The 27,823-nt window shown below is 47.3% G+C and overlaps 1 protein-coding gene across 1 annotated transcript; it reads left to right on the forward strand.

Moving 5' to 3' along the window:
- The first annotated feature begins 608 nt into the window (after positions 1–608).
- Positions 609–27,018, forward strand: LOC124018219 (heparan sulfate glucosamine 3-O-sulfotransferase 3B1-like). Its single transcript, XM_046333478.1, has 2 exons — positions 609–1,483; positions 23,507–27,018. Exons 1-2 carry the CDS (start codon positions 897–899, stop codon positions 24,132–24,134), a joined length of 1,215 nt encoding a protein of 404 aa, XP_046189434.1. The 5' UTR covers positions 609–896; the 3' UTR covers positions 24,135–27,018.
- Positions 27,019–27,823: the final 805 nt, after the last annotated feature.

A 27,823-nucleotide genomic window follows, 5' to 3' on the forward strand; every position in this document is an offset into this window, starting at 1 on the left:
CTCGTGCTGATCTCTCCGTATAAGACTATTGTCTCGTCTGGTCATGCAGAAAAGCACTTGTTCTAGCGGTAGATATTCTGATGCTAATTCCACTGGCAGTAAACAGATGTTGTGTTGCTGCTGCCATGTTATCCATATGTTTGGGGTGTATAAAAGGATGTTTAAAACGCTGTCATAATATTTACGTTTGCATTTCAGCGGGTTGGATAGAGGATTCGGCTACTTCGCCAGTGACATAAGTTGATTTCCTTCAACAATTCCAGCCTGTAAAGTAAAGAAATAACAATTGAAATGTAGATTTTTTAAATGATTTTATGTAAAAAAATATATATATATATTTTCAAGTTTTAAATATTAAACACGAAACACTTATAACACAGTTATAATCAGCCTGCATTATTTGGTGACTATTACGCACGTAGCCATGATGTGTGAAGGGTTTATTGGCCTATAACTCCTCATTGGAAATAAAGCGACAGATAATTATCTCTCACTACAGTCTTCTAGGATTGGTCGGCTCTACTGTCAATCATACGCCCCAAGCCTAAACGGGATGAATGGGATGTAGCCTACTCATCTATTCACCGTAGTGCGCTCCCTCTCGCTCACACGCCTGTTGGCCAAGTGATGGGAGACAACCACGGATACTTTGTTTTTAAGCACAGGGCGCGGACACACCTGACCCGGGTATCTTTTCGTTTCGTTTGGATTTCCGTATGAATGGAGCTGGAAATTAGATTCATTCATCACTAAATAATAAGAAGTCCGTTATAAGCAGCGTATAGGCAAGTTGTGGAATTATGTCAATTTCACCAGGATTTTTGCAGTGGAAGAGGAGCGAATAACTTTAGCCAATATGCGTTTTTGGATTATGACTCGTCTCGCCCGACTGTCCTATGGAATATAGCCCAATATATCCGAACCTGCATTTTGTCTCATCATCCCCCGTGAAGAATAAACTATTTGTTTTCTGCATCATGTTGTCCCTGTGGGTGTATATGATATATTGCTGCGTCGGATACTGTTCAACCATGCCAAGTCTGATGGTCAGTACAGCCAGCAGTAAACATTCACAACATCTCGAAACAGTTGACCCTAACAGAACTCAACCCCGACTCCAAAACGAAGGGGACTTGGAATCCGAACACCAAGAAGATCCGTTAGATTCTTTAGATCCGTTATTCGGCGCATCATCCAGGGACGTGTTAAATAATGAGAATGATTTGGACAGCAGAGGAGGGGAGGACTGGGATGAGATTCGAAGCGAGCAGAGGACGTTGGATAATAATGTCGTGTCAAGTCTCTTCAACGAGTCAGGGCCGGTGGAGAGTAAGAAGTTGCCCCAGGCGATTATCATCGGGGTGAAGAAGGGAGGCACACGGGCGCTGCTGGAGTTCCTCCGCGTGCATCCCGACATTAGAGCTGTTGGGGCCGAGCCGCACTTCTTTGATCGGAACTATGACAAGGGGCTAGAGTGGTACAGGTACATTTCATACACTTAATAACGTTAACTGATCAGAATATAAACGAATTATGTATATACTACTAAAATCATTCATCATTTGCCATTTAATTGAGCCCATCTATTTAATGTAATTTATTTTGTATCCCATCTTCATTTCTAGGCTACTATTCAGTCTATAACACATACATATGTCATAGGTTGTCTGGTCGATTAATGGGTTTCTGAGAAACACCGTTATTTGTAGAGACTCACAAAGAACATCAAACAAAACCTCAAGGTTGTCAGGGAAGGATATCTCCGTTTAGAATATTATGTTCGCTGGCCTCTACATCTCTTCACATAGCTACCGGAGGACTAATTCACACAGTGTCTATAAACACACCTCTAAGATAACACGCAACACTATGATTAGATGGACATATGGCCATTGTGCTGAGTGGAAAAAAATAACCAGATTGATTAGCATGGATTTAAACACACACACACACACACACACACACACACACGCACACGCACACACACACACACACACACACACACACACACACACACACACACACACACACACACACACACACACACACACACACACACACACACACACACACAGAATAGAAATAGGCCTATGCCACACAATGGTAACAATTAGTTAAAGTAATCAGTGCCTGTAGTTAAGTTAATTAAAGTAGTGACCATTCACTGTGGCTCATGTGGTTGGTGAATATAGACCTACAGCAGTTCTGAAAAACTGTACCATGAATGTGCAGACACTATGGGTATCCAATGGAATGTGTTTATGAATGTATACCCTGTTCAAGGTGAAAATAAACACATTTTCATTGGGCCAATAAAGCTATAATAAAGTTATAATGAAGCTAGAAGTCTCTCCTCACAGTGTGATGAGTGTGAACTGAGGAATGTATCACTCTAACAGCTGACTACCAACTCAATACAATCTAAACACCACCTTGGTGTAATAAAACACTCCATATAAAGTATAGTCCTGAGTCATAGGGAGAGTCCCAAATGGTACACATAGGCTCTGGTCAAAAGAAGTGGGAATAGGGTGCCATTTGGGACTAGGGCCGATATGGGCCTAATAAAAGGGCCCATATTCAATTACGCACCTTAAATGACACATAGAAACTGACTTGTTTGACAGTTCCTTCTAGAGCTCAGACAAACATTCTACAGCTTCCATTCAGTTTGACAGTTCCTTCTAGAGCTCAGACAAACATTCTACAGCTTCCATTCAGTTTGACAGTTCCTTCTAGAGCTCAGACAAACATTCTACAGCTTCCATTCAGTTTGACAGTTCCTTCTCGAGCTCAGACAAACATTCTACCGCTTCTATTCAGTTTGACAGTTCCTTCTAGAGCTCAGACAAACATTCTACCGCTTCTATTCAGTTTGACAGTTCCTTCTAGAGCTCAGACAAACATTATAGAGCTTCCATTCAGTTTTACAGTTCCTTCTAGAGCTCAGACAAACATTCTACCGCTTCTATTCAGTTTGACAGTTCCTTCTAGAGCTCAGACAAACATTCTACAGCTTCCATTCAGTTTGACAGTTCCTTCTAGAGGTCAGACAAACATTATAGAGCTTCTATTCAGTTTTTCTTCTGGAGTTTAGACCCAAACAGCACATGGTTTACTGCCAGGAGTAAACAGACTAAATCATGACATCATCCCCTAGCAGCCAGAAGCATCGTAATTCAATTGAGTGCTCCCGGTTCCAGGGATTGATTCTTAGGCTGTGATTCCTTTTACGACAACACAGCTTTAACCATGCTTGGCACCCTATTCCCTATATAGAGCACTACTTTTGACCAGAGCTCATAGAGCTCATATCATACTATGTAGGGCATAGGGTGCCACTTGGGACACAGTCAATGAGTTAATTCCAAATTCCAGGGATCCAAAGCTATAGGAACAGTGAACAGTTAGGCCAGTGTTCAACAATGTGTGGTTGTAATGATCAATATCTCAGTGCATCTCAGTGAGTTCTCAGTGTTAGCTAGACCTGTTGTAACCCAAAGCATCACAACAGGCCTCTCTCTGTTCTAAACAACTATAACCTGTTCCTGATTCAATCGTTGACATGACCTCCGTAAAGTATCAGAGTGATATGTAAAGTTAAATCATTTCAGGAATTCTGCGGTTTTTAATTGAAGACTGAAAAACAGCAGATGAGCCACTTTATGAACACTGAAACATGTACCTTTGTTGGTTTCTTTGAGGAGCCATCTAAATGGATTTGAGCCATCTACATGGACTTGAGCCATCTACATGGACTTGAGCCATCTACATGGACTTGAGCCATCTACATGGATTTGAGCCATCTAAATGGACTTGAGCCATCTAAATGGACTTGAGCCATCTAAATGGACTTGAGCCATCTAAATGGACTTGAGACATCTAAATGGACTTGAGCCATCTAAATAGACTTGAGTCATCTAAATGGACTTGAGACATCTAAATAGACTTGAGACATCTAAATAGTCTTGAGCCATCTAAATGGACTTGAGCCATCTAAATGGACTTGAGACATCTAAATAGACTTGAGACATCTAAATAGTCTTGAGCCATCTAAATGGACTTGAGCCATCTAAATAGACTTGAGCCATCTAAATGGACTTGAGACATCTAAATAGACTTGAGACATCTAAATAGTCTTGAGCCATCTAAATAGTCTTGAGCCATCTAAATGGACTTGAGCCATCTAAATGGACTTGAGACATCTAAATAGACTTGAGACATCTAAATAGTCTTGAGCCATCTAAATGGACTTGAGCCATCTAAATGGACTTGAGACATCTAAATGGACTTGAGACATCTAAATAGACTTGAGACATCTAAATAGTCTTGAGCCATCTAAATGGACTTGAGCCATCTAAATAGACTTGAGCCATCTAAATGGACTTGAGCCATCTAAATAGTCTTGAGCCATCTAAATAGTCTTGAGCCATCTAAATGGACTTGAGCCATCTAAATGGACTTGAGACATCTAAATGGACTTGAGACATCTAAATGAGACATCTAAATAGTCTTGAGCCATCTAAAATGAGCCATCTAAATAGACTTGAGCCATCTAAATGGACTTGAGCCATCTAAATAGTCTTGAGCCATCTAAATAGTCTTGAGCCATCTAAATGGACTTGAGCCATCTAAATGGACTTGAGACATCTAAATGGACTTGAGCCATCTAAATGGACTTGAGCCATCTAAATGGACTTGAGCCATCTAAATGGACTTGAGACATCTAAATGGACTAGAGCCATCTAAATAGACTTGAGACATCTAAATGGACTTGAGACATCTAAATAGACTTGAGCCATCTAAATTGACTTGAGCCATCAAAATGGATTTGAGCCATCTATATGGACTTGAGACATCTAAATGGACTTGAGACATCTAAATGGACTTGAGCCATCTAAATGGACTTGAGCCATCTAAATGGACTTGAGACATCTAAATGGACTTGAGCCATCTAAATGGACTTGAGCCATCTAAATGGACTTGAGCCATCTAAATGGACTTGAGCCATCTAAATGGACTTGAGCCATCTAAACTTGAGCCATCTTGAGCCATCAAAATGGATTTGAGCCATCTAAATGGATGGACTTGAGCCATCTAATGGATGGACTAAATGGACTTGAGACATCTAAATGGACTTGAGCCATCTAAATGGACTTGAGACATCTAAATGGACTTGAGCCATCTAAATGGACTTGAGCCATCTAAATGGACTTGAGACATCTAAATGGACTTGAGACATGGAGATTAGCAGTCCATGTCAACGGCTCCTTAATGCTACTAGTTCAACGCTGTCTTCATCAACCTCTCTTCATAACCCTACAATGGAGGAAGACAGGGGAGCTACGTTCAAACGACTTCTGGGTTCAGCTGCTCCAAGACACTTGTGTTGAGGTTGACCAACGAACTGTGACGGGGGTCTTTAGTGCCTCTTCACTGACTGAGAAGAGAAGAGATGACATTCAACAAGGAACGGACAGTTTCTTCCTCTGGTGGTTTATGGAGTCTTTAAGCATCATAGTTCATGACTCGATCAGAACGGCAAACTGATGTAGTAGGATCTGTGTTGATCATAGAAGCTGGAGGCTATTGGCGGAGATAAAGAGCTGGAAGACAGTAAATGTCTGAGTGACATCTGACATATTTATGTTAGCTAAAGGTGAACATGCAAAAGCTCATCCTCTGGCTCAGAACTGGTATTTCTAAACACATTAGAGTATCCACAGTGGAGAAACACAGTGCAGGTGCATATGTAGGATGTAATGAAAGAACCCTGCATCTGATTGCCTGGAGTGGTTGCTAGGTTAATTAAAACCCCTCAGCTTGAGTAACGCCCAGCCAGACCATTCAGACCCCAGTCAGACCCCAGTCAGACCCGAGCACCATGACCTCAGACAGCCAAGGAACACTACAGCCACCCCTTAATGATGCTTCTGTTCAGGGACTAGGAGGGAGGGAGGGAGGGGGAGAGAGAGAGAGAGAGAGAGAGAGAGAGAGAGAGAGAGAGAGAGAGAGAGAGAGAGAGAGAGAGAGAGAGAGAGAGAGAGAGAGAGAGAGAGAGAGAGAGAGAGAGAGAGAGAGAGAGAGAGAGAGAGAGAGAGAGAGAGAGAGAGAGAGAGAGAGAGAGAGAGAGAGAGAGAGAGAGAGAGAGAGAGAGAGAGAGAGAGAGAGGAAACCCCACAGGTCTCTGTACTAATGACCATCACTAGTGACCGGCACCGCCCTGGATCAACAGAGTCATCTCCCTCTACTCTGTCTTTTAGTGAAGTCACAGTGGAGGGAGGGAGGGCCGAGGTCACATGGTCATCCACATACCAACCAGTAAACTTACTGTTAAAACATTCTAGAGGATCAGAAAGGGTGCCAGTTATTCAGGGTTACTTGATCAGGCCCAACTCGTTCACCATGGAGGACAGTCCTCTTACCATGAGGTCAGTTATTTCAGTGTTGGTCCTAACTTTATCCTTAGGAGGGGATGGACAGGGAGAGGGTATGGTGTGGCTTGACTAACTCTCATAAAGCCTCCACCACTGTGCTTGGGGAGGAGGTGCAGGGGAGGGGAGAGAGGGGGCTGAGGAGCAGCTCTGCTGGGTGGCCTGGTTCAGGCCATCCCCCGTGGAGGCATTGATCTCTGCTGCCCACATCTCCACACTGTTGGTCCAACAGTGTGCTCTGCAGTCTAGAGCCACACAGAGAGGAGAGGTCATACACATAGAATAACTACAACACACAATATGGTCGGCTTGAAAGGGGATTCTCATCTAGTCCTTCTATTTCTATGGCCAAGGCCTGGCGCAGCGGGGACTCCGGCTACAGATATAGCCAGTTGGCCACGCTTTCACGGAATATAGACGTGCTTACACCAAGAGGCAGAAAGACAGGAGCTGCCAGACAAATTGTAGGCTGCACGCTCACACATACAGGAGGGAGGGAGCGCGGGAGGAGGGAGCGCGGGAGGAGGGAACTCCCAAAGGCCGTGGGAATTTTCTTTTCCATTCCAACATTCCTCCTCCTTTGTCTATAAGTCACTGTTTTATTTCCCAGTTAGACTACTTGACTTATTCTCTTCTTGATACTATGAATTTAGAGAGTAGAACATCTGGGCACCACATGCTGCTGGAATCAAAAGGCATGAAGTGATCCTGGAAAACGAACCCATTCTGTGGAAATGTGACATGAAGTGATCCTGGAAAATGAACCCATTTTGTTGAAGTATGATAGTGTGGGGTTTTTCTATTCTGGGTGGGAGCTGGGTCGGAGCTATGTGGGAGCTGGGTGGGAGCTGGGTAAGAGAAGGGTGGGAGCTGGGTTGGAGCTATGTGGGAGCTGGGTGGGAGCTGGGTGGGAGCTGGGTCGGAGCTGGGTCGGAGCTGGGTGGGAGCTGGGTGGGATCTGGGTCGGAGCTGGGTCGGAGCTGGGTGGGAGCTGGGTGGGAGCTGGGTGGGAGCTGGGTGGGAGCTGGGTCGGAGCTATGTGGGAGCTGGGTGGGAGCTGGGTAAGAGAAGGGTGGGAGCTGGGTTGGAGCTATGTGGGAGCTGGGTGGGAGCTGGGTGGGAGCTGGGTCGGAGCTGGGTCAGAGCTGTGTGGGAACTGGGTGGGAGCTGGGTGGGAGCTGGGTGGGAGCTGGGTCGGAGATGGGTGGGAGCTGGGTCGGAGCTGGGTCGGAGATGGGTGGGAGCTGGGTCGGAGCTGGGTGGGAGCTGGGTGGGAGCTGGGTGGGAGCTGGGTCGGAGCTGGGTTTGGGATAGGTATATACAGAGAAAGATGTGGTTGAGTCCCAATTATCACCCTATCCCCTATATAATGCACTATGTTTGACCAGAGCTTTATCTGCCCTGGTCAAAAGTAGTGCCTTTTCTAGGAAATAGAGTGCCGTTGGGAACGCAGCCAGAGAGAGGGCAGTAAGTTGAAAGTGAGTCTTTAGAATCTGCAGTGGTGGTGGGGGTGTACAGCTGTCTGAAAGAGGAGCAGAGGAACCCCTGGGGTTTATATTAACCCTAGTGATAATAGAACAGGGCCATTAGAGTGAAACCTGGTTTCTCTTCACTTTATGTTGTATGCAAATGTTCCTCAGGAGCGGAAAAGTGCTTTTTCAACTTGATTGAATCCTTCGGAATGTTGCCTGCAAATGGAACTCTGGGTTCTGGAACTCTGGGTTCTGGAACTCTGGGTTCTGGAACTCTGGGTTCTGGAACTCTGGATTCTGGAACTCTGGGTTCTGGAACTCTGGATTCTGGAACTCTGGGTTCTGGAACTCTGGGTTCTGGAACTCTGGGTTCTGGAACTCTGAGGCCAGCAGGATGGACAGATTATTAACACTGAGCCTCAGTGTTCTCTATTCTGTTCTGAAAGTTGGCTCTCCTCCTGAGGTCTTTCAGAGGGTTTCAGAGGGAGAAGTTATATTTCCCTTCAGGTAGTTCATACAAGTACATTAGGTTTTCTTTTAGCTGACTACAAACCCTTAGTAGTTGTAATGGACACAGGGGAATAAAAAGGTTTAAGAAGCAGGAACATCCATGTAGATTCTTCCCAGCTAAATGGAATGCATCAGCATATTGAAAGGCAGGAAAAGAACAGAACATCTGTTGAGAATGAGGAACGGGCCCAACGGGGGGTGTGTAGGGCTACAGTAGGTAACGGGGGTGTGTAGGGCTACAGTAGGTAACGGGGGTGTGTAGGGCTACAGTAGGTAACGGGGGTGTGTAGGGCTACAGTAGGTAACGGGGGTGTGTAGGGCTACAGTAGGTAACGGGGGTGTGTAGGGCTACAGTAGGTAACGGGGGTGTGTAGGGCTACAGTAGGTAACGGGGGTGTGTAGGGCTACAGTAGGTATCGGGGGGTGTGTAGGGCTACAGTAGGTATCGGGGGTGTGTAGGGCTACAGTAGGTAACGGGGGTGTGTAGGGCTACAGTAGGTAACGGGGGTGTGTAGGGCTACAGTAGGTAGGGCTCAGTAGGGGGTGTGTAGGGCTACAGTAGGTATCGGGGGTGTGTAGGGTGTAGGTAAGGGCTACAGTAGGTAACGGGGGGTGTGTAGGGCTACAGTAGGTAACGGGGGTGTGTAGGGCTACAGTAGGTAACGGGGGTGTGTAGGGCTACAGTAGGTAACGGGGGGTGTGTAGGGCTACAGTAGGTAACGGGGGGTGTGTAGGACTACAGTAGGTAACGGGGGTGTGTAGGGCTACAGTAGGTAACGGGGGGGGTGTGTAGGGCTACAGTAGGTAACGGGGGGTGTGTAGGGCTACAGTAGGTAACGGGGGTGTGTAGGGCTACAGTAGGTATCGGGGGTGTGTAGGGCTACAGTAGGTAACGGGGTGTGTAGGACTACAGTAGGTAACGGGGGTGTGTAGGGCTACAGTAGGTAACGGGGGGTGTGTAGGGCTACAGTAGGTATCGGGGGTGTAGGGCTACAGTAGGTAACGGGGGTGTGTAGGGCTACAGTAGGTATCGGGGGTGTGTAGGGCTACAGTAGGTAACGGGGGTGTGTAGGACTACAGTAGGTAACGGGGGTGTGTAGGGCTACAGTAGGTAACGGGGGTGTGTAGGGCTACAGTAGGTATCGGGGGTGTGTAGGGCTACAGTAGGTAACGGGGGGTGTGTAGGGCTACAGTAGGTAACGGGGGTGTGTAGGGCTACAGTAGGTAACGGGGGTGTGTAGGACTACAGTAGGTAACGGGGGTGTGTAGGGCTACAGTAGGTAACGGGGGTGTGTAGGGCTACAGTAGGTATAGGGCGGGGGTGTGTAGGGCTACAGTAGGTAACGGGGGTGTGTAGGGCTACAGTAGGTATCGGGGGTGTGTAGGGCTACAGTAGGTATCGGGGTGTGTAGGGCTACAGTAGGTAACGGGGGTGTGTAGGGCTACAGTAGGTAACGGGGGTGTGTAGGGCTACAGTAGGTAACGGGGGTGTGTAGGGCTACAGTAGGTATCGGGGGTGTGTAGGGCTACAGTAGGTAACGGGGGTGTGTAGGGCTACAGTAGGTAACGGGGGGTGTGTGCTAGGGCGGGGGTGTGTAGGGCTACAGTAGGTATCAGTAGGTAACGGGGGTGTGTAGGGCTACAGTAGGTAACGGGGGGTGTGTAGGGCTACAGTAGGTATCGGGGGTGTGTAGGGCTACAGTAGGTAACGGGGGTGTGTAGGGCTACAGTAGGTAACGGGGGTGTGTAGGGCTACAGTAGGTAACGGGGGTGTGTAGGGCTACAGTAGGTATCGGGGGGTGTGTAGGGCTACAGTAGGTAACGGGGGTGTGTAGGGCTACAGTAGGTAACGGGGGGGGGTGTGTAGGGCTACAGTAGGTAACGGGGGTGTGTAGGGCTACAGTAGGTATCGGGGGTGTGTAGGGCTACAGTAGGTAACGGGGGGTGTGTAGGGGGGTGTGTAGGGCTACAGTAGGTATCGGGGGGGTGTGTAGGGCTACAGTAGGTAACGGGGGGTGTGTAGGGCTACAGTAGGTATCGGGGGTGTGTAGGGCTACAGTAGGTATCGGGGGGTGTGTAGGGCTACAGTAGGTATCGGGGGTGTGTAGGGCTACAGTAGGTAACGGGGGTGTGTAGGGCTACAGTAGGTATCGGGGGTGTGTAGGGCTACAGTAGGTATCGGGGGTGTGTAGGGCTACAGTAGGTATCGGGGTGTGTAGGGCTACAGTAGGGGGGTGTGTAGGGCTACAGTAGGTATCGGGGGTGTGTAGGGCTACAGTAGGTAACGGGGGTGTGTAGGGCTACAGTAGGTATCGGGGGTGTGTAGGGGGTGTGTAGGGCTACAGTAGGTAACGGGGGTGTGTAGGGCTACAGTAGGTAACGGGGGTGTGTAGGGCTACAGTAGGTAACGGGGGTGTGTAGGGCTACAGTAGGTATCGGGGGGTGTGTAGGGCTACAGTAGGTATCGGGGGTGTGTAGGGCTACAGTAGGTATCGGGGGTGTGTAGGGCTACAGTAGGTAACGGGGGTGTGTAGGGCTACAGTAGGTATCGGGGGTGTGTAGGGCTACAGTAGGTATCGGGGGTGTGTAGGGCTACAGTAGGTATCGGGGGGTGTGTAGGGCTACAGTAGGTATCGGGGTGTGTAGGGCTACAGTAGGTATCGGGGGTGTGTAGGGCTACAGTAGGTAACGGGGGGGTGTGTAGGGCTACAGTAGGTATCGGGGGTGTGTAGGGCTACAGTAGGTATCGGGGGTGTGTAGGGCTACAGTAGGTATCGGGGGTGTGTAGGGCTACAGTAGGTATCGGGGGTGTGTAGGGCTACAGTAGGTATCGGGGGGTGTGTAGGGCTACAGTAGGTATCGGGGGTGTGTAGGGCTACAGTAGGTATCGGGGGTGTGTAGGGCTACAGTAGGTATCGGGGGTGTGTAGGGCTACAGTAGGTATCGGGGGGTGTGTAGGGCTACAGTAGGTATCGGGGTGTGTAGGGCTACAGTAGGTCGGGGGGGTGTGTAGGGCTACAGTAGGTATCGGGGGTGTGGGGCTACAGTAGGTATCGGGGGTGTGTAGGGCTACAGTAGGTATCGGGGGTGTGTAGGGCTACAGTAGGTATCGGGGGGTGTGTAGGGCTACAGTAGTTATCGGGGGTGTGTAGGGCTACAGTAGGTATCGGGGGTGTGTAGGGCTACAGTAGGTATCGGGGGTGTGTAGGGCTACAGTAGGTAACGGGGGGTGTGTAGGGCTACAGTAGGTATCGGGGGTGTGTAGGGCTACAGTAGGTATCGGGGGTGTGTAGGGCTACAGTAGGTATCGGGGGGTGTAGGGCTACAGTAGGTAACGGGGGTGTGTAGGGCTACAGTAGGTAACGGGGGTGTGTAGGGCTACAGTAGGTAACGGGGGTGTGTAGGGCTACAGTAGGTAACGGGGGTGTGTAGGGCTACAGTAGGTAACGGGGGTGTGTAGGGCTACAGTAGGTAACAGGGGGGGTGTGTAGGGCTACAGTAGGTAAGGGGGGGTGTGTAGGGCTACAGTAGGTAACGGGGGTGTGTAGGGCTACAGTAGGTAACGGGGGTGTGTAGGGCTACAGTAGGTAACGGGGGTGTGTAGGGCTACAGTAGGTAAGGGGTGGGGCTACAGTGTAGTAGGGCTACAGTAGGTAACGGGGGTGTGTAGGGCTACAGTAGGTAACGGGGGTGTGTAGGGCTACAGTAGGTATCGAAATATGCTGACATTTATTTCTGAACAAATCTGAAATAGTGGACTTTTAGCTGACGCAGCTGTGTGAACGGTATTGGTTCAGACCTACTTTTACTTCTTGGAGTTCAATAGCTGGAAAACTCAAGTTCATCTCTCATCAATGTTTAGTTCTCTCCTTCTCTGTCCTCCTGGAGTTGTTGTTTAGTTCTCTATTTCTCTGTCCTCCTGGAGTTGTTGTTTAGTTCTCTCCTTCTCTGTCCTCCTGGAGTTGTTGTTTAGTTCTCTCCTTCTCTGTCCTCCTGGAGTTGTTGTTTAGTTCTCTCCTTCTCTGTCCTCCTGGAGTTGTTGTTTAGTTCTCTCCTTCTCTGTCCTCCTGGAGTTGTTGTTTAGTTCTCTATTTCTCTGTCCTCCTGGAGTTGTTGTTTAGTTCTCTATTTCTCTGTCCTCCTGGAGTTGTTGTTTAGTTCTCTATTTCTCTGTCCTCCTGGAGTTGTTGTTTAGTTCTCTCCTTCTCTGTCCTCCTGGAGTTGTTGTTTAGTTCTCTCCTTCTCTGTCCTCCTGGAGTTGTTGTTTAGTTCTCTCCTTCTCTGTCCTCCTGGAGTTGTTGTTTAGTTCTCTATTTCTCTGTCCTCCTGGAGTTGTTGTTTAGTTCTCTATTTCTCTGTCCTCCTGGAGTTGTTGTTTAGTTCTCTCCTTCTCTGTCCTCCTGGAGTTGTTGTTTAGTTCTCTCCTTCTCTGTCCTCCTGGAGTTGTTGTTTAGTTCTCTAGACCTGTCCATCTCTGATGTTATTACTGATCAGATCCTGTCAGACTGTTGTCCATCTCTGGTGTTATTACTGATCAGATCCTGTCAGACTGTTGTCTATCTCTGATGTTATTACTGATCAGATCCTGTCAGACTGTTGTCTATCTCTGGTGTTATTACTGATCAGATCCTGTCAGACTGTTGTCTATCTCTGATATTATTACTGATCAGATCCTGTCAGACTGTTGTCCATCTCTGATGTCATTACTGATCAGATCCTGTCAGACTGTTGTCTATCTCTGGTGTTATTACTGATCAGATCCTGTCAGACTGTTGTCCATCTCTGGTGTTATTACTGATCAGATCCTGTCAGACTGTTGTCCATCTCTGATGTCATTAAAGTCTCTCTGGATAAGACAGTCTTCTAAATGGTAGACCTGACAGACTGTAGACCTGTACATCTCTGATGTCATTAAAGTCTCTCTGGATAAGACAGTCTTCTAAATGGTAGACCTGACAGACTGTAGACCTGTACATCTCTGATGTCATTAAAGTCTCTCTGGATAAGACATTCTTCTAAATGGTAGACCTGACAGACTGTAGACCTGTCCATCTCTGATGTTATTAATGTCTCTCTGGATAAGACAGTCTTCTAAATGGTAGACCTGACAGACTGTAGACCTGTACATCTCTGATGTTATTAATGTCTCTCTGGATAAGACAGTCTTCTAAATGGTAGACCTGACAGACTGTAGACCTGTACATCTCTGATGTCATTAAAGTCTCTCTGGATAAGACATTCTTCTAAATGGTAGACCTGACAGACTGTAGACCTGTACATCTCTGATGTCATTAAAGTCTCTCTGGATAAGACATTCTTCTAAATGGTAGACCTGACAGACTGTAGACCTGTCCATCTCTGATGTTATTAAAGTCTCTCTGGATAAGACATTCTTCTAAATGGTAGACCTGACAGACTGTAATTGATCCATCCTTGCCACCCTGGCAGAGGTGTTGGTTCTGTTGTTATGTTAACAGCAGGAAGACAGAGAGTGATAAAACTGCTATGTGGTAGCGCAAGGCTGAAAGTGACAGATCTATGGGTGGCAAGTAGCTAACCCGAAAGGTTGCTGGTTCGAATCCCCAGCCAACCAGGTAAAATATCTGTTCATGTGCCCTTGAGCAATGCACTTAACCCTAATTGACCCTGTAAGTCTCTCTGGATGAGAGCGTCTGATAAATGACTAAAATGTAAAACCAGAGGAGGGCATACACATTACGCCTCTTCTACACCCTTCTCCTCTCACCTTCTCTCTAGACCTGGGCCTCTTCTCCGCCCTTCTCCTCTCATCTTCTCTCTAGACCTGGGCCTCTTCTCCGCACTTCTCCTCTCATCTTCTCTCTAGACCTGGGCCTCTTCTCCGCACTTCTCCTCTCATCTTCTCTCTAGACCTGGGCCTCTTCTCCGCCCTTCTCCTCTCATCTTCTCTCTAGACCTGGGCCTCTTCTCCGCACTTCTCCTCTCATCTTCTCTCTAGACCTGGGCCTCTTCTCCGCACTTCTCCTCTCATCTTCTCTCTAGACCTGGGCCTCTTCTCCGCACTTCTCCTCTCATCTTCTCTCTAGACCTGGGCCTCTTCTCCGCACTTCTCCTCTCATCTTCTCTCTAGACCTGGGACTCTTCTCCGCCCTTCTCCTCTCACCTTCTCTCTAGACCTGGGCCTCTTCTCCGCACTTCTCCTCTCACCTTCTCTCTAGACCTGGGCCTCTTCTCCGCACTTCTCCTCTCATCTTCTCTCTAGACCTGGGCCTCTTCTCCGCACTTCTCCTCTCATCTTCTCTCTAGACCTGGGCCTCTTCTCCGCCCTTCTCCTCTCACCTTCTCTCTAGACCTGGGCCTCTTCTCCGCCCTTCTCCTCTCACCTTCTCTCTAGACCTGGGCCTCTTCTCCGCCCTTCTCCTCTCACCTTCTCTCTAGACCTGGGCCTCTTCTCCGCCCTTCTCCTCTCACCTTCTCTCTAGACCTGGGCCTCTTCTCCGCCCTTCTCCTCTCACCTTCTCTCTAGACCTGGGCCTCTTCTCCGCCCTTCTCCTCTCACCTTCTCTCTAGACCTGGGCCTCTTCTCCGCCCTTCTCCTCTCATCTTCTCTCTAGACCTGGGCCTCTTCTCCGCCCTTCTCCTCTCACCTTCTCTCTAGACCTGGGCCTCTTCTCCGCCCTTCTCCTCTCACCTTCTCTCTAGACCTGGGCCTCTTCTCCGCCCTTCTCCTCTCACCTTCTCTCTAGACCTGGGCCTCTTCTCCGCCCTTCTCATCTCACCTTCTCTCTAGACCTGGGCCTTCTTCCAACTGTTAATCAGGTGGCCTTGATTCCTGCTGCTGCATATTGCTGGTATGAGAAGAGTCGAGAAGTGGATGGAAAAGGAGGAGAGCATGGGAAAACCCTTCTCTGCATTATCTGTGTTAACAGGAATGCTGTAGAGATATTGGGACATCAGAGCACAGTGAAGAAGGCACTGAGTGCACAGAGAGAGAGAGAGAGAGAGAGAGAGAGAGAGAGAGAGAGAGAGAGAGAGAGAGAGAGAGAGAGAGAGAGAGAGAGAGAGAGAGAGAGAGAGAGAGAGAGAGAGAGAGAGAGAGAGAGAGAGAGAGAGAGAGAGAGAGAGAGAGAGAGAGAGAGAGAGAGAGAGAGAGAGAGAGATGAGATGAGATGAGAACGTCTTTTACACGGTTGATAAGAGAACGTTCCAGCGGTATCTACGACCAAAGAATGGCCTCATCGTTCCTTCTAAGAAGCTGTTCTCTTTGATTCATGTCTGGAACTTGTCTAACAGAAATGTTGCCAGATTATTCTGAGTGTCTGCATACCATCACCTCTTATCCCGTGTCTGGTGGTCTGAGGAGAGGAGTGGTTCCCACAGTAGTAGACCCTATGGTCCTGGGGAATCCTCCCCTCTGAGCTGGTAGATAGTAGTAGACCCTATGGTCCTGGTGAATCCTCCCTCTGAGCTGGTAGATAGTAGTAGACCCTATAGTCCTGGGGAATCCTCCCTCTGAGCTGGTAGATAGTAGATAGTAGTAGACCCTATAGTCCTGGTGAATCCTCCCTCTGAGCTGGTAGATAGTAGATAGTAGTAGACCCTATGGTCCTGGGGAATCCTCCCCTCTGAGCTGGTAGATAGTAGTAGACCCTGTGGTCCTGGGGAATCCTCCCCTCTGAGCTGGTAGATAGTAGTAGACCCTGTGGTCCTGGGGAATCCTCCCCTCTGAGCTGGTAGATAGTAGTAGACCCTGTGGTCCTGGGGAATCCTCCCCTCTGAGCTGGTAGATAGTAGTAGACCCTATGGTCCTGGTGAATCCTCCCTCTGAGCTGGTAGATAGTAGTAGACCCTATAGTCCTGGTGAATCCTCCCCTCTGAGCTGGTAGATAGTAGTAGACCCTGTGGTCCTGGCGAATCCTCCCCTCTGAGCTGGTAGATAGTAGTAGACCCTGTGATCCTGGGGAATCCTCCCCTCTGAGCTGGTAGATAGTAGTAGACCCTGTGGTCCTGGGGAATCCTCCCCTCTGAGCTGGTAGATAGTAGTAGACCCTGTGGTCCTGGTGAATCCTCCCCTCTGAGCTGGTAGATAGTAGTAGACCCTATTTACATTTACATTACATTTAAGTCATTTAGCAGACGCTCTTATCCAGAGCGACTTACAGTCCTGGTGAATCCTCCCTCTGAGCTGGTAGATAGTAGTAGACCCTATAGTCCTGGTGAATCCTCCCTCTGAGCTGGTAGATAGTAGTAGACCCTGTGGTCCTGGTGAATCCTCCCTCTGAGCTGGTAGATAGTAGTAGACCCTGTGGTCCTGGTGAATCCTCCCTCTGAGCTGGTAGATAGTAGTAGACCCTATAGTCCTGGTGAATCCTCCCTCTGAGCTGGTAGATAGTAGTAGTCTCTATAGTCCTGGCGAATCCTCCCCTCTGAGCTGGTAGAGATAGTAGTAGACACTATGGTCCTGGCGAATCCTCCCCTCTGAGCTGGTAGATAGTAGTAGACCCTATAGTCCTGGTCAATCCTGTCTGTTTAAATTCTAATCATGATTGTTGTTAATAAGTTATTGAAAGCCTGTGCTCACCTCATTCAGATTAGAATGGACCAGTTATGTAAGTGACATTTTATTTGGATATACATGTAGAGATAAAAGTACATGACTATACATCACACCCCTTCCCCAAGTGAGCCGACAGCAACAGCCAAGCACAACAAGCTCCATACAGCCAGTCAGTCAGGGATGTAAATTCCTACCTTTGAACCTGTTCCCTGATAGCAACAGATATCAACATTGACCAGTAGCTTCAAACAGCCTCTGTCTAGAAGGAGATTGGTTAATGAAGTCACCTGACAGACCAGCAGACACAACACAGCAGTTTCACAGCTCACACAGACACACAGTGATTAAGGGCTGGAGCTAGGAGTTATCTAGTGATTCAGGAGGAGGAGGAAGAGCAGGAGGAGGAGGACAGGAAGTGTATTTTACATCTCTATTGGCTGATAGAGGAAGATGCTTTGCAACCTATTGGTTCCTCCAGGCAATCTAGTTTATTAACACAGAAACAATTGTGAAACCTTGTTACATCTGTCCCCAAGGGCACTCTTCTTCACTCCTCTAGCCTGAGACGGTGTTCCCTCTCTGTCTCTCTGTTCTTCTCTCTCGCTTTCTCTTTGTCTCTCTTTCTCATCTCTATTATTTCTCTCTCTCGTTCTCATTCTCTCTCTTTCTCTCCTCTCTATCTTACTCTCTCTTCTCTCCCTCTCAATTAAATTAAATTAAAATGGCTTTTAAAAATGTATTTGGGTGTCTGTGTAATCTGAGGGAAATATGTGTCTCTAATATGGTCATACATTTGTCTGGAGGTTAGGAAGTGCAGCTCAGTTTCCACCTTGTGGGCAGTAAGCACATAGCCTGTCTTCTCTTGAGAGCCAGGTCTGCCTTCAGGAGCCTCTCTCAATAGCAAGGCTATGCTCACTGAGTCTGTACATAGTCAAAGCTTTCCTTCATTTTGGGTCAGTATTCTGCCGCTGTGTACTCTCTGTTTAGGGCAAAATAGCATTCTAGTTTGCTCTGTTTTTTTTGTTAATTCTTTCCAGTGTGTCAAGTATTTATCTTTTTGTTTTCTCATGATTTGGTTGGGTCTAATGGTGTTGCTGTCCTGGGGCTCTGTAGGGTGTGTTTGTTTTTGTGAACAGAGCCCCAGGAACAGCGTGCTTACAGGACTCTTCTCCAGGTTCAACTCTCTGTAGGTGATGGCTTTGTTATGGAAGTTTTGGGAATCACTTCATTTTAGGTGGTTGTATAATTGAATTGCTATTTTCTGGATTTTGATAATTAGCGGGTATCGGCCTAATTCTGCTCTGCATGCATGATTTGGTGTTCTACGTTGTACACGGAGGATGTTTTTGCAGAATTCTGCATGCAGAGTGTCAATTTGGTGTTTGTCCCATTTTGTAAATGATTGGTCAGTGAGCGGACCCCAGACCTCACAAACAGAAAGGACAATGGGTTCTGTAACTGAACTGTTTTAGACAGGTTCTATTTACTGTTATGTTCCTTTTTATGCATATTGTTTTGTGCTCTGGGGCAATGGTGTTGACATGGAATTTATATTTGTCGTCCTGGCAACTGGACCTTTTTTTGGAACACCATTATTTTTGGTCTTACTGAGATTTACTGTCAGGGCCCTGGTCTGGCAGAATCTGTGCAGAATGTCTAAGTGCTGCTGTAGGCTTTCCTTGGTTGGGGACAGAAGCACCAGATCATCGGCAAATAGTAGAATTTGATTTAGTAGGTTGAGCTACATACCTGTCTCACCCCACAGCCGTGTGGAAATAAATGTGTGTGTTTAACAACACTTGTTGTGTGTTTACATGGACTTTATAATGTCGTATGATTTCCCCCCAACACTGCTTTCAAACAATTTGTATAGAAAACCCTCATGTCTCTCTCTCTCTCTCTCTCTCTCTCTCTCTCTCTCTCTCTCTCTCTCTCTCTCTCTCTCTCTCTCTCTCTCTCTCTCTCTCTCTCTCTCTCTCTCTCTCTCTCTCTCTCTCTCTCTCTCTCTCTCTCTCTCTCTCTCTCTCTCTCTCTCTCTCTCTCTCTCTCTCTCTCTCTCTCTCTCTCTCTCTCTCTCTCTCTCTCTCTCTCTCTCTCTCTCTCTCTCTCTCTCTCTCTCTCTCTCTCTCATTCTCTCTCTCTCTCTCTCTCTCTCTCTCTCTCTCTCTCTCTCTCTCTCTCTCTCTCTCTCTCTCTCTCTCTCTCTCTCTCTCTCTCTCTCTCTCTCTCTCTCTCTCTCTCTCTCTCTCTCTCTCTCTCTCTCTCTCTCTCTCTCTCTCTCATATCTATCTAATGCATTATTCATCCATCTTCCATCCGGGTTTGTTTTGCTCTGGGACTAAGTGTGTAGTTTGATTGGTAGTAAGTTTCTCTGTGACTCCCCCAGGGCCTTGACAAAATGCACTCCGCTTGTGTATCCAAGAGATACGGCATATAATTTCAGAAGTGTTGCAGTGATGCTGATAGCGAGCTGTAGTGGTTGGTGTTTTGTTCACACCTCACACAGTAATAGGGAGAGAGGGAGATGGAAACGTATGAGTGTAGTGGAGAGAGATGGTATCGAGAGACTAATGGGGAAGAGGTTTTGTTGGTTTCTGTGATTGCGACAGAAGGAAAGAGCAACCCCCTGTGTGTTTGTATTGGAGTAATGAGGTCTTTCCAAAAGGAGCGTTCCCCATAGGTCAAGGACCCACCCCAAGGCTCCACCCCAAGGCTCCAGTCAGCAGTGCTCAGCTAGGGCTTTACCATGCCTGTTTCTGCAGTAGTTGGTTACACATATTCAGAAGGAGATCAGCAAATACCTTACTTTTGACAAAGTAGTAGTTTAGTAGTATTTATAACTGTGTTAGTCATTGTTAAAAAATAGTAATAACTTACGAGACATATACTATCAACCAACCATCTCCTAACGTTAGTGACTGTACTATAGTAGTATTAGATATATACTACCAACCCTCTCCTAATGTTAGTGACTGTACTATAGTAGTATTAGATATATACTACCAACCCTCTCCTAATGTTAGTGACTGTACTATAGTAGTATTAGATATATACTACCAACCATCTCCTAATGTTAGTGACTGTACTAAAGTAGTATTAGATATATACTACCAACCATCTCCTAATGTTAGTGACTGTACTATAGTAGTATTAGATATATACTACCAACCATCTCCTAATGTTAGTGACTGTACTATAGTAGTATTAGATATATACTACCAACCATCTCCTAATGTTAGTGACTCTACTAATGTAATGTTATCTATCTGTCTTTATCTTTTCTCCACTACCCTGCCTCCTCCCCTCCCTTCCCTTCCCTCCTCCCCTCCCCTCCTTCCTCCCCTCCCCTCCCTCCTCCACTTCCTCCTACCCTCTCTCCTACACTCCTTCTTCCCTCCCTCCAACCCTCCCTCCTCCCTTACCCCTCTAAGTCACTAAGCACTAGTCTACTACAACTCACTAGTCTACTACCCCCATCTCCCTCCCTCCTTTCCTATCCTTCTAATGCACTACAAGGACTAATACCCCTAATGCCTATGTGTTTAGGCTTAGTCGAAATCTCTGGTGGCCCACTTTAGCCATTACCCTGAGCCCTGGTCATTACCCTGGTCTGTGGCTGCAGTTAACTGGCTAATTTATTATCTAAAAGAGTCAGGTCAGCTCAGTAAGAGGGACTAGACAGACAGACAGACAGACAGACAGACAGACAGACAGACAGACAGACAGACAGACAGACAGACAGACAGACAGACAGACAGACAGACAGACAGACAGACAGACAGACAGACAGACAGACAGACGGACAGACGGACAGACGGACAGACGGACAGACGGACAGACGGACAGACAGACCTCTAACAGTTTTGACCGTAATCAGTTTTGACCTTTATATCATAATGAATAAGATTACATAGACAGGGGGATCTGATCCTAGATCAGCATTCCTATTCCACAACGCTTGATCCTTTATGTCTCGCTGAGTTATCTGACCTGAATGCACTGTCTGACTACTCCTGAACTATAGCCTGGATGCTGCATGGTCCCAGGCTGTAACTCTTAAACTATAGCCTGGATGCTGCATGGTCCCAGGCTATAACTCCTGAATTATAGCCTGGATGCTTAATGGTCCCAGGCTGTAACTCTTAAACTATAGCCTGGATGATGCATGGTCCCAGGGTGTAACTCCTAAACTATAGCCTGGATGCTGCATGGTCCCAGGCGGTAACTCCTAAACTATAGCCTGGCTGCTGCATGGTCCCAGGCTATAACTCCTGAATTATAGCCTGGATGCTTAATGGTCCCAGGCTGTAACTCTTAAACTATAGCCTGGATGATGCATGGTTCCAGGCTGTAACTCCTGAACCACACAGTGCAATATGTGCCTTAGCCCAATACTAACCTCTTCATATTTCCACGTCTCCACCTCTCCACCTCTCCACCTCTCCATGTCTCCATGTCTCCATCTCTCCATCTCACCATTTCTCCACCTCTCCATGTCTCCACGTCTCCAACTCTCCATCTCTCCATGTCTCCATCTCTCCATGTCTCCATGTCTCCATCTCTCCACGTCTCCAACTCTCCATCTCTCCACCTCTCCATCTGTCCATGTCTCCATCTCTCCATCTCTCCATGTCTCCATGTCTCCATCTCTCCATGTCTCCATCTCTCCATGTCTCCATCTCTCCACCTCTCCACGTCTCCATCTCTCCACCTCTCCATGTCTCCATGTGTCCACCTCTCCACGTCTCCATCTCTCCACCTCTCCATGTCTCCATGTCTCCATGTCTCCATCTCTCCATGTCTCCCTCTCTCCATGTCTCCATCTCTCCATGTGTCCATCTCTCCATCTCTCCATGTCTACATCTCTCCATGTGTCCATCTCTCCATCTCTCCATCTCTCCATCTCTCCATGTCTCCATCTCTCCATGTCTCCATCTCTCCATGTCTCCCTCTCTCCATGTCTCCATCTCTCCATGTCTACATCTCTCCATGTGTCCATGTCTCCATCTCTCCATGTCTCCATCTCTCCATGTCTCCATCTCTCCATGTCTCCATCTCTCCATGTCTACATCTCTCCATGTGTCCATGTCTCCATCTCTCCATGTCTCCATCTCTCCACGTCTCCATCTCTCCATCTCTCCACGTCTCCATCTCTCCATGTGTCCATCTCTCCATGTCTCCATCTCTCCATGTCTCCATCTCTCCATCTCTCCATCTCTCCACGTCTCCAACTCTCCATGTCTCCATCTCTCCATCTCTCCATCTCTCCATGTCTCCATCTCTCCATGTCTCCATATCTCCACCTCTCCATGTCTCTATCTCTCCATCTCTCCATGTCTCCATCTCTCCATCTCTCCACCTCTCCATGTCTCTATCTCTCCATCTCTCCATGTCTCCATCTCTCCATGTCTCCATCTCTCCACCTCTCCATGTCTCCATCTCTCCACCTCTCCATGTCTCCATCTCTCCACCTCTCCATGTCTCCATCTCTCCACCTCTCCATGTCTCCATCTCTCCATCTCTCCATGTCTCCATCTCTCCATGTGTCCATGTCTCCACCTCTCCATCTCTCCATGTCTCCATCTCTCCATGTCTCCACCTCTCCATCTCTCCATCTCTCCATGTCTCCATCTCTCCATGTCTCCACCTCTCCACCTCTCCATGTCTCCACCTCTCCACTTCTCCATGTCTCCATCTATCCACCTCTCCATGTCTCTATCTCTCCATCTCTCCATGTCTCCATGTGTCCATGTCTCCACCTCTCCATGTCTCCAACTCTCCACCTCTCCATGTCTCCATGTCTCCATCTCTCCATGTCTCCACCTCTCCACCTCTCCACCTCTCCATGTCTCCATCTCTCCATGTCTCCATCTCTCCATGTCTCCATCTCTCCATGTGTCCATGTCTCCATCTCTCCATGTCTCCATCTCTCCATGTCTCCATCTCTCCACCTCTCCATGTCTCTATCTCTCCATCTCTCCATCTCCCCACCTCTCCATGTCTCTATCTCTCCATCTCCCCATGTCTCCACCTCTCCATGTCTCCATCTCTCCATCTCTCCATGTCTCCATCTCTCCATGTCTCCATATCTCCACCTCTCCATGTCTCTATCTCTCCATCTCTCCATGTCTCCATCTCTCCATGTCTCCATCTCTCCACCTCTACATGTCTCTATCTCTCCATCTCTCCATGTCTCCATCTCTCCATGTCTCCATCTCTCCACCTCTCCATGTCTCTATCTCTCCATCTCTCCATCTCTCCACCTCTCCATGTGTCCATGTCTCCACCTCTCCATCTCCCCACCTCTCCATGTCTCCATCTCTCCATCTCCCCATGTCTCCATCTCCCCACCTCTCCATGTCTCTATCTCTCCATCTCCCCATGTCTCCATCTCCCCACCTCTCCATGTCTCTATCTCTCCATCTCCCCATGTCTCCACCTCTGCATGTCTCCACCTCTCCACCTCTCCAACTCTCCATGTCATGGAGTGCTTCACAGTCCTGTCTTTATCCTGTGTATATAATAACAAACCTCTCCATCTCTCCTCTCCTTAGAGACCGTATGCCTGAGACTCAGGAGGGTCAGATCACCATGGAGAAGACCCCCAGCTACTACGTCACTAAAGACGTCCCTGCACGTATCCACACCATGTCCCCAGACACCAGGCTGATTGTGGTGGTCCGAGACCCAGTCACCAGGGCCATCTCAGACTACACTCAGACCCGCTCCAAGAAACCTGACATCCCCTCCTTTGAGAGCCTCGCCTTCAAGAACAGAACTACGGGTCTCATCGATACGTCCTGGAGCGCCGTCCAGATCGGGATGTATGCCAAGCACCTAGAACGCTGGCTGCAGTACTTCCCCAAGGAGCAGCTCCTCTTCATCAGCGGGGAGAGGTTGATCTCCGACCCAGCCGGGGAGATGACACGCGTACAGGACTTCCTGGGGCTCAGGAGGGTGGTCGGTCTCAAACACTTTCACTTCAACCCAGCCAAGGGCTTCCCCTGTCTGAAGAGGCCAGAGGGGAATAGTAAACCTCACTGTCTGGGGAAAACCAAAGGAAGGATTCATCCTAATATTGACCCTGAGGTGGTACAGAAGCTGAGGGACTTTTATCAACCTTTCAACAGGAGGTTTTATCAGATGACGGGACATGACTTTGGATGGGGTTCATGGAGCTGAGCGACGGAGACATTGAGTGAATCCGAAATGGCACCCTCTTCCCTATGTAGCACACTACCCTGGTCAATAGTAGTGCACTATAACATTGGACAAAATGGCACCCTCTTCCCTATGTAGCACACTACCCTGGTCAATAGTCGTGCACTATAACATTGGACAAAATGGCACCCTCTTCCCTATGTAGCGCACTACCCTGGTCAATAGTAGTGCACTATAACATTGGACACAATGGCACCCTCTTCCCTATGTAGCGCACTACCCTGGTCAATAGTAGTGCACTATAACATTGGACACAATGGCACCCTCTTCCCTATGTAGCGCACTACCCTGGTCAATAGTAGTGCATTATTGAGGTTGTTGTACACTACCCTGGTCAAATGTAGTGCGCTACTGAGGTGTTATGGTGCCCTTTCAGACAGAGATGTTGTATATTTCTTTGAGGGGTTTTAGGTTGTATTTCTAACATGTTGGAGATAATGTTATAATATGTATATAAGGCAGCGTGTGTAAAAAGTACAGAAGTCTATTTTATGATAATTTATTTCAAGGATATTATGAACTCACTGAGCTGCCTATCCATGTTTGTTGAGGATCATCACACATCTTTACATTCCTGTTTCTAAAATCTTCGTTTGAAGGGCATTTTGTCATCTTGAAATTACCTCAGAAAAATACATGTGCAGGAATTGTGGAAATGAAAATATAACAGCACAATTCTGTTACGGGTAGCAGCACTCGACCAGCAGGGTTAGGCTAGAGCTATTGTTTTCCTTCATATACATGCAATGACTTTCTAATGCTGCATTAGCTCATTCTCCCTGCCTTTACCACGTTGGTTTTAACATGGCTGTACGAATACCACACCATCTCAGCAAAAAGGGTTCAATCACAAAGGTTGGTAGAATGACGACGTACAAATATTGTAACGACCAGAGAATTAGTGTTGGGTCATTGAACACGGAGGCATCTCTGTAGCCTCATTGTTTTTAAAAGATGTTAAAAACCACTCAAGGAGTCCAAATCAACCTCCTTAAGATCAGCCTGACCTCCAGAGGCCTGTGGGCCCACTTCATCCACCAGATCAATATATAGAACCCCCGCTGACCCCGTCAGGCTGGGTCCCAAGTGGCTCCCTGCTCACTTAATCGTTCACTACTTGACCAGGACCCATGAGGCATTTAGGGAACAGGGAACCATTTGGGATGCCCTCCCAGTGTCACTATGACAGCTATATCAATACAGTAATAATTCATCATCACATCAATTACACGTGAGTGATGTCACATTACAGCTGAGTGATGTCACAGTGCAGCTGAGTGATGTCACAGTGCAGCTGAGTGATGTCACAGTGCAGCTGAGTGATGTCACAGTGCAGCTGAGTGATGTCACATTACAGCTGAGTGATGTCACATTACAGCTGAGTGATGTCACAGTGCAGCTGAGTGATGTCACATTACAGCTGAGTGATGTCACAGTGCAGCTGAGTGATGTCACATTACAGCTGAGTGATGTCACATTACAGCTGAGTGATGTCACAGTGCAGCTGAGTGATGTCACAGTGCAGCTGAGTGATGTCACAGTGCAGCTGAGTGATCTGTAGTCCTGTTGGGTAAAGTTATCAGATGTTATCATCACAGCCCTCTGTAGTCCTGTTGGGTAAAGTTAACAGATGTTATCATCACAGCCCTCTGTAGTCCTGTTGGGTAAAGTTAACAGATGTTATCACCACAGCCCTCTGTAGTCCTGTTGGGTAAAGTTATCAGATGTTATCATCACAGCCCTCTGTAGTCCTGTTGGGTAAAGTTAACAGGACTGCTGTTGGATCAGATGTTATCACCACAGCCCTCTGTAGTCCTGTTGGGTAAAGTTATCAGGACTGCTGTTGGATCAGATGTTATCATCACAGCCCTCTGTAGTCCTGTTGGGTAAAGTTAACAGGACTGCTGTTGGATCAGATGTTATCATCACAGCCCTCTGTAGTCCTGTTGGGTAAAGTTAACAGGACTGCTGTTGGATCAGATGTTATCATCACAGCCCTCTGTAGTCCTGTTGGGTAAAGTTAACAGGACTGCTGTTGGATCAGATGTTATCATCACAGCCCTCTGTAGTCCTGTTGGGTAAAGTTAACAGGACTGCTGTTGGATCAGATGTTATCATCACAGCCCTCTGTAGTCCTGTTGGGTAAAGTTAACAGGACTGCTGTTGGATCAGATGTTATCATCACAGCCCTCTGTAGTCCTGTTGGGTAAAGTTAACAGGACTGCTGTTGGATCAGATGTTATCATCACAGCCCTCTGTAGTCCTGTTGGGTAAAGTTAACAGGACTGTTGTTGGATCAGACCACATTTATTGGGAACTCAATGGTGCATTGTTGTGTTATTGTTGTTGAAATGGAAATTCAAAGGCCGCGATTCAATCCGATCGCACGTTGCAGTGCTCTTCACATCAGAAAGTCATTTCCAGCTGAGCCAACGTTAACAGAGGTTTACCTTGAAGGTCACCTCTGTGAAAGTGGGAACATTACCTCTGTGACAGTGTGCAGCGCTGTAGCGAGCCTTGAATTGAATCGTGACCAACGTCTTGCTATTCAGGGCCCACAATTCCTTTCTCCTAAGTCTGTGTATGGATGAGTTTTATTCATCCCTATACAGAGACGCCAATGACAATGTTTCTGCCCATCAAATATGATGATAATGTATTGATAAAAAATCTGTATTCAACTATTTTGCTGTATAGTTTCCATTATACACAGATGTAAATGAGGCCGTTGTGAGTAAAATAACGTCATTGTTGTTATTTCTTTGAAGTAAGGAATATATCTATTTTACCAAAACAAAATGATCCTCTGAATGTCACATTGTCATAAAACTACACTACACCTTTGACATGTGTTATAACTACATTATAAACAAATTATACAGTCTTATAACCAGCTTATGACCAGCTTATAAAGCCCCTGTTATTTCTCCTCATTGTCTTCGGTGACTACGTCATTGGAGCCCTTAGCACTGAGCACAGTGGCACCAGAGGGGTTGTCTGACGCTTCCTGAACCTCATTAGCCAGACAGGTTAATGAGCGCAGTTAGCATTAGTGTTAGCGTTAGTGACTCAATGGAACACTACCACGCTTGTCGCCATGGTCACAGCACCATGTGTCAGGTCCCTCTCTAAGCAGGAGGCGAGACAGATGATCAAAACACTGCCATTCCTCTGAGAGCCTGATATTTCATAACCCCTGACACTGTAAAGAAGGAGAGCCTGATAGTTGATAACCCCTGACACTGTAGAGAAGGAGAGCCTGATAGTTGATAACCCCTGACACTGTAAAGAAGGAGAGCCTGATAGTTGATAACCCCTGATACTGTAAAGAAGGAGAGCCTGATAGTTGATAACCCCTGACACTGTAGAGAAGGAGAGCCTGATAGTTGATAACCCCTGACACTGTAAAGAAGGAGAGCCTGATAGTTGATAACCCCTGACACTGTAAAGAAGGAGAGCCTGATAGTTGATAACCCCTGACACTGTAAAGAAGGAGAGCCTGATAGTTGATAACACCTGACACTGTAAAGAAGGAGAGCCTGATAGTTGATAACACCTGACACTGTAAAGAAGTAGAGCCTGATAGTTGATAACCCCTGACACTGTAAAGAAGGAGAGCCTGATAGTTGATAACCCCTGACACTGTAAAG

Source organism: Oncorhynchus gorbuscha, unplaced genomic scaffold (assembly GCF_021184085.1).
Source record: "Oncorhynchus gorbuscha isolate QuinsamMale2020 ecotype Even-year unplaced genomic scaffold, OgorEven_v1.0 Un_scaffold_437, whole genome shotgun sequence".
Classification (NCBI taxonomy): domain Eukaryota; kingdom Metazoa; phylum Chordata; class Actinopteri; order Salmoniformes; family Salmonidae; genus Oncorhynchus; species Oncorhynchus gorbuscha.